This window comes from Dysidea avara, chromosome 12 (assembly GCF_963678975.1).
Source record: "Dysidea avara chromosome 12, odDysAvar1.4, whole genome shotgun sequence".
Lineage (NCBI taxonomy): Eukaryota > Metazoa > Porifera > Demospongiae > Dictyoceratida > Dysideidae > Dysidea > Dysidea avara.
In genome coordinates, this window is record NC_089283.1 from 18,806,158 (window position 1) to 18,819,632 (window position 13,475).

The window sequence follows — 13,475 nt, forward strand, 5'->3', positions numbered from 1 at the left end:
AGCCGTTGTTTACTTTACTTATATAGTATACTAATGCCAGTTTTGGAACAATATTAAAATGTTTACAATGATAACAGTGCTGGAGCCATGCTTGCACTAGCCTCAAATATGGTACGTATCTCTCTAATGCAATGTCATTTCACGAGTGTGCACGCAATTAAAAAACTCGCTAATTAAAGGGCATGACACCCGCAAGTATTCATCCTGTTTTGTTTGGGATGAATACTCATAAGCTAAATGGGTTCCACGCCGTTTAATTAGCAACTTTTTTAGTCGCTTGCACTCTCATGAGACGACGTTGTGTTTGAGCGGTACCTTAAATAGAATGCAAATCAGCATTCATAGTGTTATATGAGACAAAATTTTAGCGGGAGAAAACTGGTGTTTAAATAGACTCTTCATAAAACTTTGGCAGTATTTTGGCAAGTACCAAGACTTCGTGTGTGGTCTAACAGGCACCTAATAAGGCTTACCAATATGGTATGTGGAATTGGACAGCAAATTTCTGGTGAATTGAAAATTTAAGTATCAAACAAATTTGTCAAAGTTTTCTCCTCCAAACTTTGGTGTCATTTTTGTACAAGGTATATATTTGGCTGTTACTGTCATTCCATAGTAATGACTTTCAACATATATAGCACCAGCCCAGTTTGTTTTTATCGTGACACATGTTATAGGCTTTCAACATAGTTATGTGCATCATTGTGGGTGCCCCAGGGTCTGATATGTGCAAACAGAAGCCAGCACATTCCACCCACATTATAACATCAGCCATATTCATTTTCTCCATAATAACAATGTGCGTCATATAATAATAACAATATAGTCATATCCTGTGTTCAGTATATTGTGGACATATGCACCACAATTACTATTTGGTTTTGATTACAGAAGATAGTCTACAAAACGGTTTCTAGAATTACTTCTTGTGTAAATGTGTGTGTATGTGAGTGTACGTGCACGTGTGTGTGTGTGTTGTGGGTGTGTAGCATGTAGTGTGTGTGTGTGTGTGTGTGTGTGTGTGTGTGTGTGTGTGTGTGTGTGTGTGTGTGTGTGTGTGTGTGTGTGTGTGTGTGTGTGTGTGTGTGTGTGTGTGTGTGTGCATGTGTCAATATTTTTGTAATGTGTGTAGACCATCACCATTCATATAGCTTGTGACTGTCTGTGGTATGTAGATATTTGTGTATATTTACACACTGTATGACTTTATCTTGTAATTTTATAGCATTAACAACACTTGTACAAGTACTAACTAAACAACTCTTGAAACCTTTGATGACGGTTAACTGTATGTATTCATCCATGTTTTAATTTCTTGTGTTACATTTCTCCTACACAAATACACAGAACTTCTGTATACAAACTACAAAGTATTTGTCTTTATAGACTCCACAGACTCCAATGGTTAGACCATGGAAGTACGACCACTACGGTATTGACAACTATCCACTGGGGACGAATGCCATTGTAGCTGTGATATCATATACTGTAAGGATTTATTAGCAAATGCAATAAAAATGTATTTTGTGACCTAAGGGGTATGATATGGAAGATGCAATGATTCTAAATAAAGCTTCACATGAACGTGGCTTCGCACATGCCACTGTGTACAAGAGTGAGGTTAGTTGTGAATTAATATATTTATAATTACTGACTGTGTATTTGTAATTACATAGCTTATTGACATTTCAAAATTTGGTGACAAAAAGAATCCAGTCTATTTTGGTATGGAAACTTCACTTCATCTACAGTGTTCAGTGGTAGGTTTGTTTTCCAGGTACTTTTCCTGGTGATGTAAAGACTGAAGACAAACTTGATCCAGACGGATTTCCTCCAATTGGCACACTGTTACAAGAAGGAGATCCTTATTATTGGTAACCATTAGCAACCAGTGTGATCATTGTTGTAATGAACATGTTTTGAAGTTTTATAGATGAAAGTTGCAATGAATCTCATGTGAAGTATTACAAAAGTGCTGAGCCAGCTTTCATAGATCAAGTGAGTTACTAAGGAAGTTTTGTTTGTGTAACCACTTCTTTGTTTTTGTAACTATCTGTTTCTTTGAAGATCAAGTTTCTTGGGAATGATGTTGGATCTGGTCCTCTCCAACAAGTCTACGTAAAGTTTCGAATTATTGTAAGTTCCTTTAATGTACAGGCATAGACTTACTGTAAAAACTGTTGGTTGAAGTGTTTCATACGTGTGTCTTCCTGTCAGCTTTATGGTTAATCTATTTTTATAGAGGAATCCGATAATCGGTGACAAATTCTCAAGTCGTCATGGTCAGAAGGGTGTGTGTAGTCAGCTATGGCCTGTGGAGAACATGCCATTCACTGAATCTGGAATGGTGCCTGACATCATCTTTAATCCTCATGGTTATCCCTCCAGAATGACCATAGGTAATTGTTTACCACAGAATGGAATGCAATTAAATCAGTACTAACTAAATGCCATATAAGTGGTAACCAAAACCTAATTCATTTGTGAATGTGGGCAATAGTGGTTTGAATGAGAAACCTTGTTAATGATGTAATGTAATTTAAAATTAAAATGTGTTTATAAGTCATTTAGCTACTGTATGTAATAATGTGATCATGCAATCTGTAATTTTCTTTGTAGTGGGTAAAAGCTTTAGTACCCATTCAAATACTTAATCCACTATTGCATATATGAGTTTAAAATATTTGACTGAGTTATGTCACCAACTTCATGTCATTGTACATATCAGCATGATGTGACATAGTGATACAAAGGAATGTGGCATTCAGTTACAAGAGATAATGTACAAGAACTGATTTCATTTGATCTGTGTAGCACTATTCATGGTTTGTGGGGTTACCAAGGTGATCAGACCAATGCTTCAATAAGGTTTACAACTGTAGCCAGAAGATCATGTTTTTGCTATGTAGAGCTCCTGTAGTCTAAATGGAAATAGGTCAGAGCAAATGAAACCCATTGGTAGCCACTTGGGCATGCTAATTTGTTAGGATTACAGTACCTAGGTATGTGAATTTTTATGGCTTTTGTGTGTCCTTTTCTTCTTGGCTTGGCTCAACATGTGTGTGCTTCAGTTTGTGTATTGTGCACTACTCAAACAGAGATCATATAGATAGTTGTATACTTGGAACTGTATATCAGTGCCATACACATGTTGATTAAAAGAGAATGTTAGCAGTGAAAGTACCTGGATTGAATGTTTCTTGTATTAAAAGTTCCATGTTCCTTGGGGTTGACATATGCCGTGATATATGACTTGCTGAGTTGAAAACCCAACCAGTATGCATTTTTCTTTAAATTTTTATTTATGACTTCTTTGTTGTCTAGAAGGTTACAATGTAAACAAACACACATAACTACACTTGCTTCATAGTACAGAAACAAAACAAAGATATTCATATTCTCCATGAAGAGACAAATCTGGTGGTATACCAATTCAAGTCTTACTTTACTGTTTACTGAAGTGATTAAAACATGTGTAAAATTATTTTTTAGCATGTGTTAATGTGTTTCTAGTCAGGTTTTCACTCAGCAGGTCACATATTTGGTGTTAGGCCACTTCAATTAAATCTTGTTTTTCTGACTTGACTGACCCGATATTTGTCAGTTACGTTCACATGTGACTCCCTTTCAAGTAAAGATGACACCATGAAGGTATTGCTTACCTTATAGCCTTATTTTAAGCTCATCACAAAGAAAGGGAACACTTAGTATTTCACCACATGACTGCCTACTGACAAGTGGCACAGCAATCGTAATTTAGCTTAGCTACTATTTGACATCTCTCTTCACTTCAGCTAGCAAAATGTAATATTTTAAATTTTACCGGCCTTGTATTGGCTGAGTTTAACCGGAGAAATAAAAAAATTTTGTTGAAGTGGCCTTAGCATATATTATACAGCCAATTGATTGTACTGCTTTGTTTCATATGACAATGTGAGGTGTGTAGGTTTGAAGGTGTAGTACATTCACATTTGTACAGTGTATGTGTCCTTGTACCACAGGCATGATGATTGAGAGCATGGCTGGAAAATCGGCTAGCCTACATGGTCTTTGTCATGATGCTAGTCCGTTCACATTTTCAGAAGATACTCCTGCTGTTGATTACTTTGGCCAGTTGTTAGTAAAAGGTTTGCTAGTCACATTTTAGCAGCAGTTAAATGTTTATTTTCTTTTGGGTTTAGCTGGTTTCAATTACTATGGAAACGAGTGTATGTACAGTGGAATAACTGGAAGAGAATTCGAAGCTGAAATATTTATTGGTCCTGTTTATTATCAGCGACTTAGGCACATGGTTTCTGACAAGTTTCAGGTAAGGCTAACTTGTTTTAGCCTACAAAAGATGGACAAAAAAGTGACTTATCATTTGTAGGTCAGAACAACTGGACCCATTGATATTTTGACACACCAGCCAGTGAAAGGTCGTAAGAGAGCTGGAGGTATTAGGTTTGGTGAAATGGAAAGAGATTCATTGTTAGCGCATGGTAGCTCCTTTTTGCTACAAGATAGATTATTAAATTGTTCTGACAAGTCATATGTAAGTGTCATCTCTACACTTTTTCAATTATCATGTGATCGTGTTACAGTGTAGAGTGTGTACCAAATGTGGTAGTTTAATATCACCAGTTTTACTCAAGCCAACTGTTTCTGACTCAACCATTGTACAGGATCAGAAGGAATGGACATGCAAGTACTGTGAAGAAGATGCGAGTATCAGTGTCATATCTGTGTCATACGTGTTCAGATACCTAGTAGCTGAACTTGCTGCCATGAATATTAAGGTTCATTTAGAAGTGAAATAGTTATATGTACAGCGTCTTGGTACCACTTCTATAATTAAATATTAATTTTACTGAAGGAAAAAATGTTTAGTGCATCTACACTTTTACGTATGTAGTAAAACATATTATAATCTGCATGAAGTAATGTATATGGCACAGGTGTGTGAATCTGGATGAGGTCAGAGTGCTGTTTGCTTTCCTGGTTGCACATTGTTTACAAAACAATTGTGCAGTTTATAATTGAAACCTTATTTGAAAAATCATTCTAAAATCACAGTAATTGATTCTTCTTTTACTATTAAAATCAACAACATTGCATGCTATTGTGAGATATACAAATTACAACATGTACATGACTTTGTTTACATGTTTATTGTGTTTTATATAGCTATATATATCATAAGGCTGATAGACATTTGAACTCTGGCAAACCGTATTTTCATATATAACTAAATACTTTGATAGCGATCATATAGTTAATCTTTTTTATATTGCAATGCTGTCATTGACATAGTCACCAATTTTTGCTTGTAACAGAGTTATTATCAGATTCTGTTGTAACACTGTAAGCAGAATAGTCTAAATCACCTACTGGTGAAGATCTGCCACTTATAGAACAACCAAGCATGTCTTCACTTAATGCAACGTATGGCAAATCATCAACATCACTGTGACAGTGATCCTTGATCACTATAGAATTAGGTTCTTTAGTGGTAGACAATGGAAATGTCTTTGTTTGATCTTGATGATTTGTATTTGATATTAGGCCCATTTGAGCACTGTCATGGTCGATATAGCTCCCCTCTAGTGATGCAGCTATTGTTGACATGGTCTGATTAGAATCCTGAATTCTGTGTTCATAATCACAGTAATCACCAGTACTACAAGAATCCGATATTGTTTGATCATTTACAGTTTTGGTACTTAATAATGGAACAACGTGTGCACTGTAATGGTCAGTATAGCTTCCCTCCAATGATGTGGTAGTTGTTGAAGTGGTCTGTGTTTGATCGTCACTGCTATGTTCACAGTAGTAGCCGTTAAGGGTTGTGTCAACTTTAACATAACCATTGCTGGTTGTTGGACTGTTTTCATCTGAATAGGATGAAGAAGATCTACTACTATTCTTTCTGAATGCAATACTTTCTGAAAAATAAGGATCTTTGCTAATTGATATACTTTCACTGCTGCCACACTCATCATCATCAGCTTTTGCATTGATGCCATATACAAGATTCAACATGTCAACATTTGCCGTTTCACCAGAATGTATCGAAACACATTCTTCATCAATTTTAGGCATTTTTACATCTTTTATCCAGTGTAATACTTTCTCATTGTCAAGATATTCACATGTGCTCGGTGCCTCTTTGCCAATTACTGAATAATCAGTATCATCTTCAAATGGTGGCACCTAGACGTAAGGTAAGCAAATAAAATTTAGTGCTTAATACATGGGTATATCATCAGTGCAGGAGCATAATATAAGTGCCACAAGGCTAACATCTTATGTGTCTTGAAGTGCTTACGCCCCTTGTAGTGCTTATGGGGTCTTGATATTACTTTTAAATGCATTGGAATGTTGATATAAGGTATGATGCAAGCTAATGATGGCATGCAGTGTACTACAGATACCATGCATACAGTTACAGTAGTAAGTTTTCTTACCATGTTATTGGTGGTCTCTGCGCTACTCCATCTTGCAAGCAGTTTTCTAACAAAACAAGTACAGTGTGTAAGTAGTCAGTATACTGTGTGTTGCGTGCATATAGTGCCAATAGACTAGATGTTATGTTGATGATTTCAAAAGCTTTGAAATTCTAGAGTAATGAGCCAGTAACATGAAGCTAATAGGATGTGTATGTGTTCATTTTAAGGTGCATAAACAGGAAAATGTTTGACGTGTTTAGGAGTGCTCTGTATATATGAAATGTTTGTATCAATATAGTTAATGTGTGTTGGTGACGTAATTTGTACCCAAAAAAGACTAACACTTTGAAATTGTAGTTACATGGTATACAGCTGTACTGAAATTTCACTTTATCATCTATTATCTTGCAACCAATGTGCAGTGTGCTGCTAAGTGTGTTATACGATTATTGTATACCTCCTCTGCTTGTAGACGAAACATCCAAAGATGAGTATTACAAATATAAATGTGATCATCACTGCAATAGTTGATATAATAATTGCAGACTGAGAAGAATCTATTACAATTGACATGGATGTAACTTTCATAATGCTATATTTGTACACGCACAACACACAATCATACACACATACACAATAACTCTGCAACTGCACTCTCTTAATTGTATATGTACAGTTGCACTACTTTCTTATACACACCCACAAACATTATACACTGGGACACATACACACCTGTGTTAGAAGATGCCTGAGCTGTGTTAGGGTTGGTTGGTCGTATACCTAATGTGTAATCAAAACATTTTAATTACCGCGTATCATGACATATATGTTACTATATATCAATGATGCGCATCTTTTACACGTACTTCAGAAATTTAATGGATCTTCACTCACAGCATACGTAGTACATGTACATTATACACAGGCATACACATTACAAATGCTCATGTATATATACAGACACATACATACCTGTGTTAGAAGATGCCCGAGTTGTAGTAATGCTGGTTGGTTGCATACCTAATGTGTGATCGAAACATTTTAATTGCCACATGAATGTTCCTATATAGCTATACCAATGACATGCTTTACATGTCTGTATCTTTTTACATGTAATGGATCTTAACACACAGTAAAGCTTCAATTCACAACACTTATACATGTGCACATGTGTATTCGCATGCACTGCAAATGCACATGTCATCCATACGCATGTATACACACACACACACACACACACACACACACACACACACACACACACACACACACACACACACACACACACACACACACACACACACACACACACACACACACCTGTGTTAAAAGGTGCCTCAGCTGTAGAAGTATATGATGGCGGAGTAGTGCTGGTAGGCCATATGCTTGATATGTGGAAAGCACCTATATCTGGTTGATATTACGGTTTCAATATCAGTACATTATGTGTGTTTATATATATAATCAAAGTGTTATAATTGTTAGATGTCATGTCATGTATAATAATGATCCTAACATGTTGTGATTATTGCCTTACCAACTATGATTAAGTTGTTAGCTTCGACTGGTGGGGTTGTGTTGATCTGAACATTGCACTGATAAACAGTTCTATTATCTTGTTCCCTCAGTGGTATACCATCACGATTGTAAACAAAACTGTACACTACTGAGTTGCCAACAGTTTTCCCTGAAACATTATTGTCTCTTTCAACTACTGTGTCATTTGTAATCCACACAATGTCCACACTACTAGTGATACCTCTCACTGTAGTTACATTACATTCTAATAATAGTGGATCACCCACTTGTTGATTGTTGAGAGCAGTCACAATTACATTAGGAGTGGGAACTAGACAAAAATATGATGATTCAGTAAGTGTGTTATTATAATAGTAAATTTTAAAAATTTAGTAGTCAAATAGTTTGTACACAATAGTACTCTCTGGCTACTCAGTATAGGTTAGGAACCTAGACCGAGGCTCTTCGTGGTTCCTAACCGACTTAGAAAATGCGGGCGTTAGGCCACTCCAAATAAATTCTCTGTTTCCCGTCCACCGCCCACATCTAGTTACTGTCAGCTCTAAATATTCCATTATTCCGTATTCTTCCATTATTTTCCGGTTGTTCTTGCATACTGAGAGGCTCATCTTGAAACAGTGTCAGCTCATGTGTCAGCAGTGCTATCGAGTTGGTACAAACTTCACATTTGCACTATTTTTGCTACTTGAAAAGCTTAAGCATGCTTTTATGCAGCTTTTTATGGTTGTGCCCGGCAAATAATGGCTTGAAAAGCTGCCAATCTTATAATGAAATAATGGAAATGGACCGCCTGCCCGCATGCAAATATGCTTGAGTCCAGGACGGGAAACAGAGAATTTATTTGGAGTGGCCTTATATATATATCGCTATGTAGGTGGAACCATTGTGGGATTGAGTTATATGTCGTTTCAAAATCGTCACAGTGTTAAAACAAGTTGTGCGACTATGGCCAGTAGAGAAGATTGAACGTGTTTTCGAATTAAAGCTTGTAACTAGCTACATTATCGCTGCTTCTGTTAGCTGGTGGATCAAACAAAGAGTGATAACTACTATGACAATAAAGTTAAAGTCAGCACTACCAAGGGTTTAAAGTAAGTGGGTAACATTGTTGTCAATGGTTAATAATACTTGGTCTGGCGGCGCTAGGCCTTCTGTGGCTAAGTATATAGCTACATGATTTCACACCTACATAACTTTTTTACAAGAAACAAATAAACATTCTACAAGAAAGTATACCTATTTAGCTCTTTTAATAGAAAATCCACTTAAAGTACAGTAAAAGCATATTAAACAGCCTTGAAACATTGACGGGCATTAAATAGAACTCCATTATATTTCTGGAATTCTCCGCTTATGATAGCAAACGTACCTACAACGTTACAGTCTAGTTCCCATAATCGAATTGGCGTAGGTGTGCTTATAAAAGGAATGGAGTAGGTCAAGCTCTGTTGGTCTATGGGCTATTAGCCTGTATATGCTTTGCAGAGCATGCATAGCAAATCAATGATCAAAAGTGAGATTTGCAATGTTGAGGTCTATCTGCTAGCAGGTTTCTAACTAAGTTAGTTACCATTTTAGAAACCTACTAGCAGGTTTCTTCATGGTTTTTAAAGACCTCATTATCTGCCAAAGATCAAAGCATATTATGCATAGCATTTTCTAAGTTTAAATTACAACTCACTTGTTAAGTTGGTTAATTCAACTGAAGCTGTTTTATTTTCATCATAACCTAATACTGTTGTACTACACTCATACAACCCCTCATCATCTTCACTGAGGTATGAAAATTGTAAAGTACTAATATGGTTGGTACCATCAGAGATAGTTGGAGTGATAGTTAGTCTGTTATCATTTGTAATAGTACCATTAGGTCCAGTCCAGCTAATAGTTACATCATCAGAATTTGTTATATCTGCAGTGTTGACTGAGCAAGGGATTTCCAGTGGACTGCCTGTTGTGTTGTACACTGGTTGAATGTCAACTTTAGAACAAAAATATATAATTTGTCGATGCTATTACTATTTACATGCAGTACACATTAACAGGATACATGCACATACATAATAGTGAATATGCAAACTTACTTGAATATCCAGTAGTACAAGTTTGAAATCCATAATCCGACCAAGTAAAACCTGATGAACTTTTGTATCCATAATGCACAGATATATTGCAAGAATAAATCTCCATTGGAATCAAAAATGTCCATCCTTTAGTAGGACAAGTACTGCGACTCTTATACACACAAAACATATGACTATCAATTTACATTCCCTTTACTATATGTTTTACCTCGCGTGTATGTGTGCCATAGCCATTGATACAGGTCATGTATGCCTCGCAACCATTTTGTCTTTCACAATTATGACTCCATGTTATCTTTGCTTCCCTGTTTATACAGGTCACGTTTACTGTTGGTGGTGGTCCACAAACTGTTGAAAGATGTGCACACAATTAATTTTATAGAAATTTGTATACTGTGTATGCAAAAGGGAAAGTTAAATCAAAGGTACATGTAAAATAATAATGTTCTTGTTAACAGCTATAAGTTAAGGATTTTAATCCTTGGGCTCCCTGCCTACAATAATCTTCAATAACATTATAATTTGCTGCAATTCAGGCCCACTACTTTCCACACAATAATTTACCTGCTGCTGTTAGACCGATGACAGAGACTGGCAGTAAAATCACGGTCATGAGAAATCTTGATCTCCCTGTAAGACAATTACTTGTGTGTATCTAGTCCATTATATGTTACATATGTACAACATGTTTGTGAATGATACATGTCTTTATAATTCTGACTATAACACTGGTTCAGGTTTAATTCCTGGTCATGCCAACTTGCTGTTGTTGTACATGTTGTTTCCTTGAGCAAAAAAAAAACTTTACTCACATTGTCCAGTCTACCCAGCTGCTTAAATGGACTGGGGAACCTGCTGTAACATCAATGGGTATCTGATGTTAACAGGGGAAACAAATGCCAAATTCCCAACTGCATGTCCTTGATAACTTTCAGTTCTGTGGTCTTTCCTCCATAATCCTCCTGTGGGTTACTAGTCCTACCCCACAAATATTATGAGTGATTCACTATGTACATATAGCTACCTCCAGGCAACACCACAACAACTGTGTAATCATGCACATTTTGATAATGGATAGTTGAATCTAAACAAGTTGCTATGTCAGCCATGATGAATTTTATTATACATTATGATAAAATTAATTGTAATCCTTGTTTGATTTGCCACCTTGAATACACTTTTACTTTACTGGCACATTGAAAACTTTATTTTAGACTACTATGTATTACAGCTGCATGCTTACATGATTGGAGAGGCATTGACAGCCTGCATGTGTTCAAGTTATGAGTATACAAAGTTGATACTACATATGGTGAGTAGCTATGCAACTTGTCAGAATGCATATGCATGCGCAGATAATTAAAATACATTGAATCAGTGGATAAGCAAATTCCAAGTAACCATACAACTACCATATTTTCTTGGTTAAAATCTGCACCTTTACACTTGAGTAGTGTCACAATCAGTTTCGAAAAATAAGGCAATTTCGATTGAACATTGAGCGGTGGTTAATTGAGTATGAATAGTTGCTGGCGTACTTGCTGCATTAATTTTTGAGCTAAAGTAATAAATACTGCGGTGTTTACCCAAGTAAATACAGTAATCCATTACTACACAATCCTATGGAAAATTTGCTAGTTATCAATATACATAGAGTTACTCATGCTGTACACCATCGTATCACTGATACATGTATAGCTACAGCTAAAATTATAGTTACAGTAACCTGTGTGCTTATAGCTATACTCACTTCAGTGGCATATCAATAATGTAGGGTAACTATGCCATGTGAATCATACTATCACAGCATATACATACCTTACAAATATGCCAAGCTATAGCTAGCTGGCAGTATCTATAGTATTTAGCAATTTTTTTAATTAGCTAACACCATGTGGCAGTCTAATTTGTTTTGTTCTTAGACACATGCATGCAAGCAAAATTCTCTTATGGCATGTAGCTAGCAAGTTACGTAACAAATTCAACCAGAGTGGTAGCAAATCTCATGTAGTTACCAGGCGTAGTTAGCTATAGTGTAGATGCTGCAGTTATGAGACACAAAATGAAAATTACAAGATTTTTAGGTAGATAAATTGTAGACTATCAATGTCTATGTGTGGTATTTAATCACAATGATCCTTCTTCAGAGCAGATTAATCCACAATATGTTCAAAGACCCAATTCAGTATGGGACATCACATGGGTTACGAGACACATTTTGTAAAAGCAAACGTAACTAGAATTTTACTGACTCCATAGCTATGTACGTATTATGCTATTATGGGACACCTTGTTGTAGTTAGTACTGGTAGCTATTAGCTATACGATTTTCTCGTCAATAATTGGCTCATTGATTGTACTTGTACATGTTGCAGTTTAAAAATTTATCAATAAAATTATGATAGTGTCACGAGTAGTAGCTATAGCTAGTGACTACAACTAGCTGCATCTTAATTGTGTGTTGTCTCATAATGTCAGCATGCATGCTAGCTAGGCTACAAGCTGATGCAGTACTTAAATTGATCAGTTTGTTATCAACACAACTAGCTACCTTTATTCTGTGACGGTAGCCACATGCACATTTAGTATCTTACCAGTGATCATGTTGAACATATGGTTGCTACTCAGTCCCCAGTCGAGATATTCCTCAATACGACTAACTTCGAATTCAGTCCGCTCGAAAGAGTTTGTACGTAGCTAGCTACCCGACCTTTAGCACTGACAGTTCAGTTGTACTCAACGATCGATTAATCCGTGTTTATAAATGTTAGTAGGCTTCATATAAACCTTAATGGCTGCCACAATTATGATAGTGTAATTTGATACCATGTAGTCCGACGGTGTGACCACATCACGATTAGATAACAACCTCGATAACAACCACAACAAGGATATTATAATTCACGTGCAGAAATGGTCAGCTCGTATCAAGCTTTGTAGCTAGTTAGCTATAGGAAAGTGGAGAGTTTGCTGTGTCATAGCTACGTAGCTAAGTGTCAGTACATGTCAGAACATCACCTTGAATCATATGATGTAGCTTGTCTTGTCATCAGAAGCAGAATGAATGTGAGATGTTCTATAGTCCTATGCTATAGCGTGTTCACATGTTGTCTAAGGACTTTACACTATTATGCTATAGACTATATTGCATAATATTGTACACACACTAAGTCTGATGCTATATTGTCAATCAGCAGCTCGGGTTGGCTAGTTTAGCTGCCAGCAGATGCAATAAACTAAAATTGATACTTGTTATGAAGCACTTATAGCAAATGACAAACCTATATAATGTTGTCATTGCTAGCAGCTATACTATCATAGCCTGAAACCTCCAGTTGTGACGGGTTATATAGTTAATTCTATTCAGAAATGGAATTGCCGAAGAAAACATGACGACCCCATTGAGACATAAACTCCTGAATGG

General features: G+C 36.3%; 2 protein-coding genes across 4 annotated transcripts in view; one reads left to right on the forward strand and one right to left on the reverse strand.

Annotated features, from left to right (window-relative positions):
* The window catches only part of LOC136241893 (DNA-directed RNA polymerase I subunit RPA2-like), a 24,925-nt gene extending 19,993 nt beyond the window's left edge, over positions 1 to 4,932 (forward strand). The window contains exons 23-33 of the mRNA XM_066033275.1: positions 1,387 to 1,488; positions 1,537 to 1,620; positions 1,677 to 1,725; positions 1,778 to 1,874; positions 1,926 to 1,998; positions 2,068 to 2,136; positions 2,243 to 2,399; positions 4,002 to 4,127; positions 4,182 to 4,309; positions 4,370 to 4,534; positions 4,584 to 4,932. Coding sequence (XP_065889347.1) covers positions 1,387 to 1,488; positions 1,537 to 1,620; positions 1,677 to 1,725; positions 1,778 to 1,874; positions 1,926 to 1,998; positions 2,068 to 2,136; positions 2,243 to 2,399; positions 4,002 to 4,127; positions 4,182 to 4,309; positions 4,370 to 4,534; positions 4,584 to 4,799 — 1,266 coding nt within the window. The 3' untranslated portion in view covers positions 4,800 to 4,932. The remainder of the gene's footprint in view (positions 1 to 1,386; positions 1,489 to 1,536; positions 1,621 to 1,676; positions 1,726 to 1,777; positions 1,875 to 1,925; positions 1,999 to 2,067; positions 2,137 to 2,242; positions 2,400 to 4,001; positions 4,128 to 4,181; positions 4,310 to 4,369; positions 4,535 to 4,583) is intronic.
* A 117-nt stretch (positions 4,933 to 5,049) lies between these two features.
* On the reverse strand, positions 5,050 to 12,794 carry LOC136241894 (serine-rich adhesin for platelets-like). 3 transcript variants are annotated; one of them, XM_066033278.1, is made up of 13 exons: positions 12,646 to 12,794; positions 11,490 to 11,609; positions 10,616 to 10,681; positions 10,260 to 10,399; positions 10,052 to 10,202; positions 9,649 to 9,948; positions 7,966 to 8,277; positions 7,749 to 7,838; positions 7,401 to 7,448; positions 7,161 to 7,208; positions 6,886 to 6,985; positions 6,447 to 6,492; positions 5,050 to 6,192 (listed from the first exon to the last, which is right to left on the reverse strand). In XM_066033278.1, exons 3-13 carry the CDS (start codon positions 10,662 to 10,664, stop codon positions 5,293 to 5,295), a joined length of 2,184 nt encoding a protein of 727 aa, XP_065889350.1. In that variant the 5' UTR covers positions 10,665 to 10,681; positions 11,490 to 11,609; positions 12,646 to 12,794; the 3' UTR covers positions 5,050 to 5,292. The 3 variants fall into 3 exon arrangements, with proteins under 3 accessions (XP_065889350.1, XP_065889349.1, XP_065889348.1); XM_066033277.1 differs by lacking the exon at positions 11,490 to 11,609 and having other exon boundaries at positions 7,749 to 7,832; XM_066033276.1 differs by lacking the exon at positions 11,490 to 11,609.
* Between the last annotated feature and the right edge of the window lie 681 nt (positions 12,795 to 13,475).

Excerpts from the sequence above, each read along its gene's own strand:
- LOC136241894 (XM_066033276.1), bottom strand. Across the intron at positions 9,949-10,051 it reads TTGTACTACTGGATATTCAA|TTGACATTCAACCAGTGTAC; the intron begins GTAAGTTTGCAT and ends TTTGTTCTAAAG. Across the intron at positions 7,209-7,400 it reads TCGGGCATCTTCTAACACAG|GTATACGACCAACCAACCCT; the intron begins GTATGTATGTGT and ends ATTACACATTAG.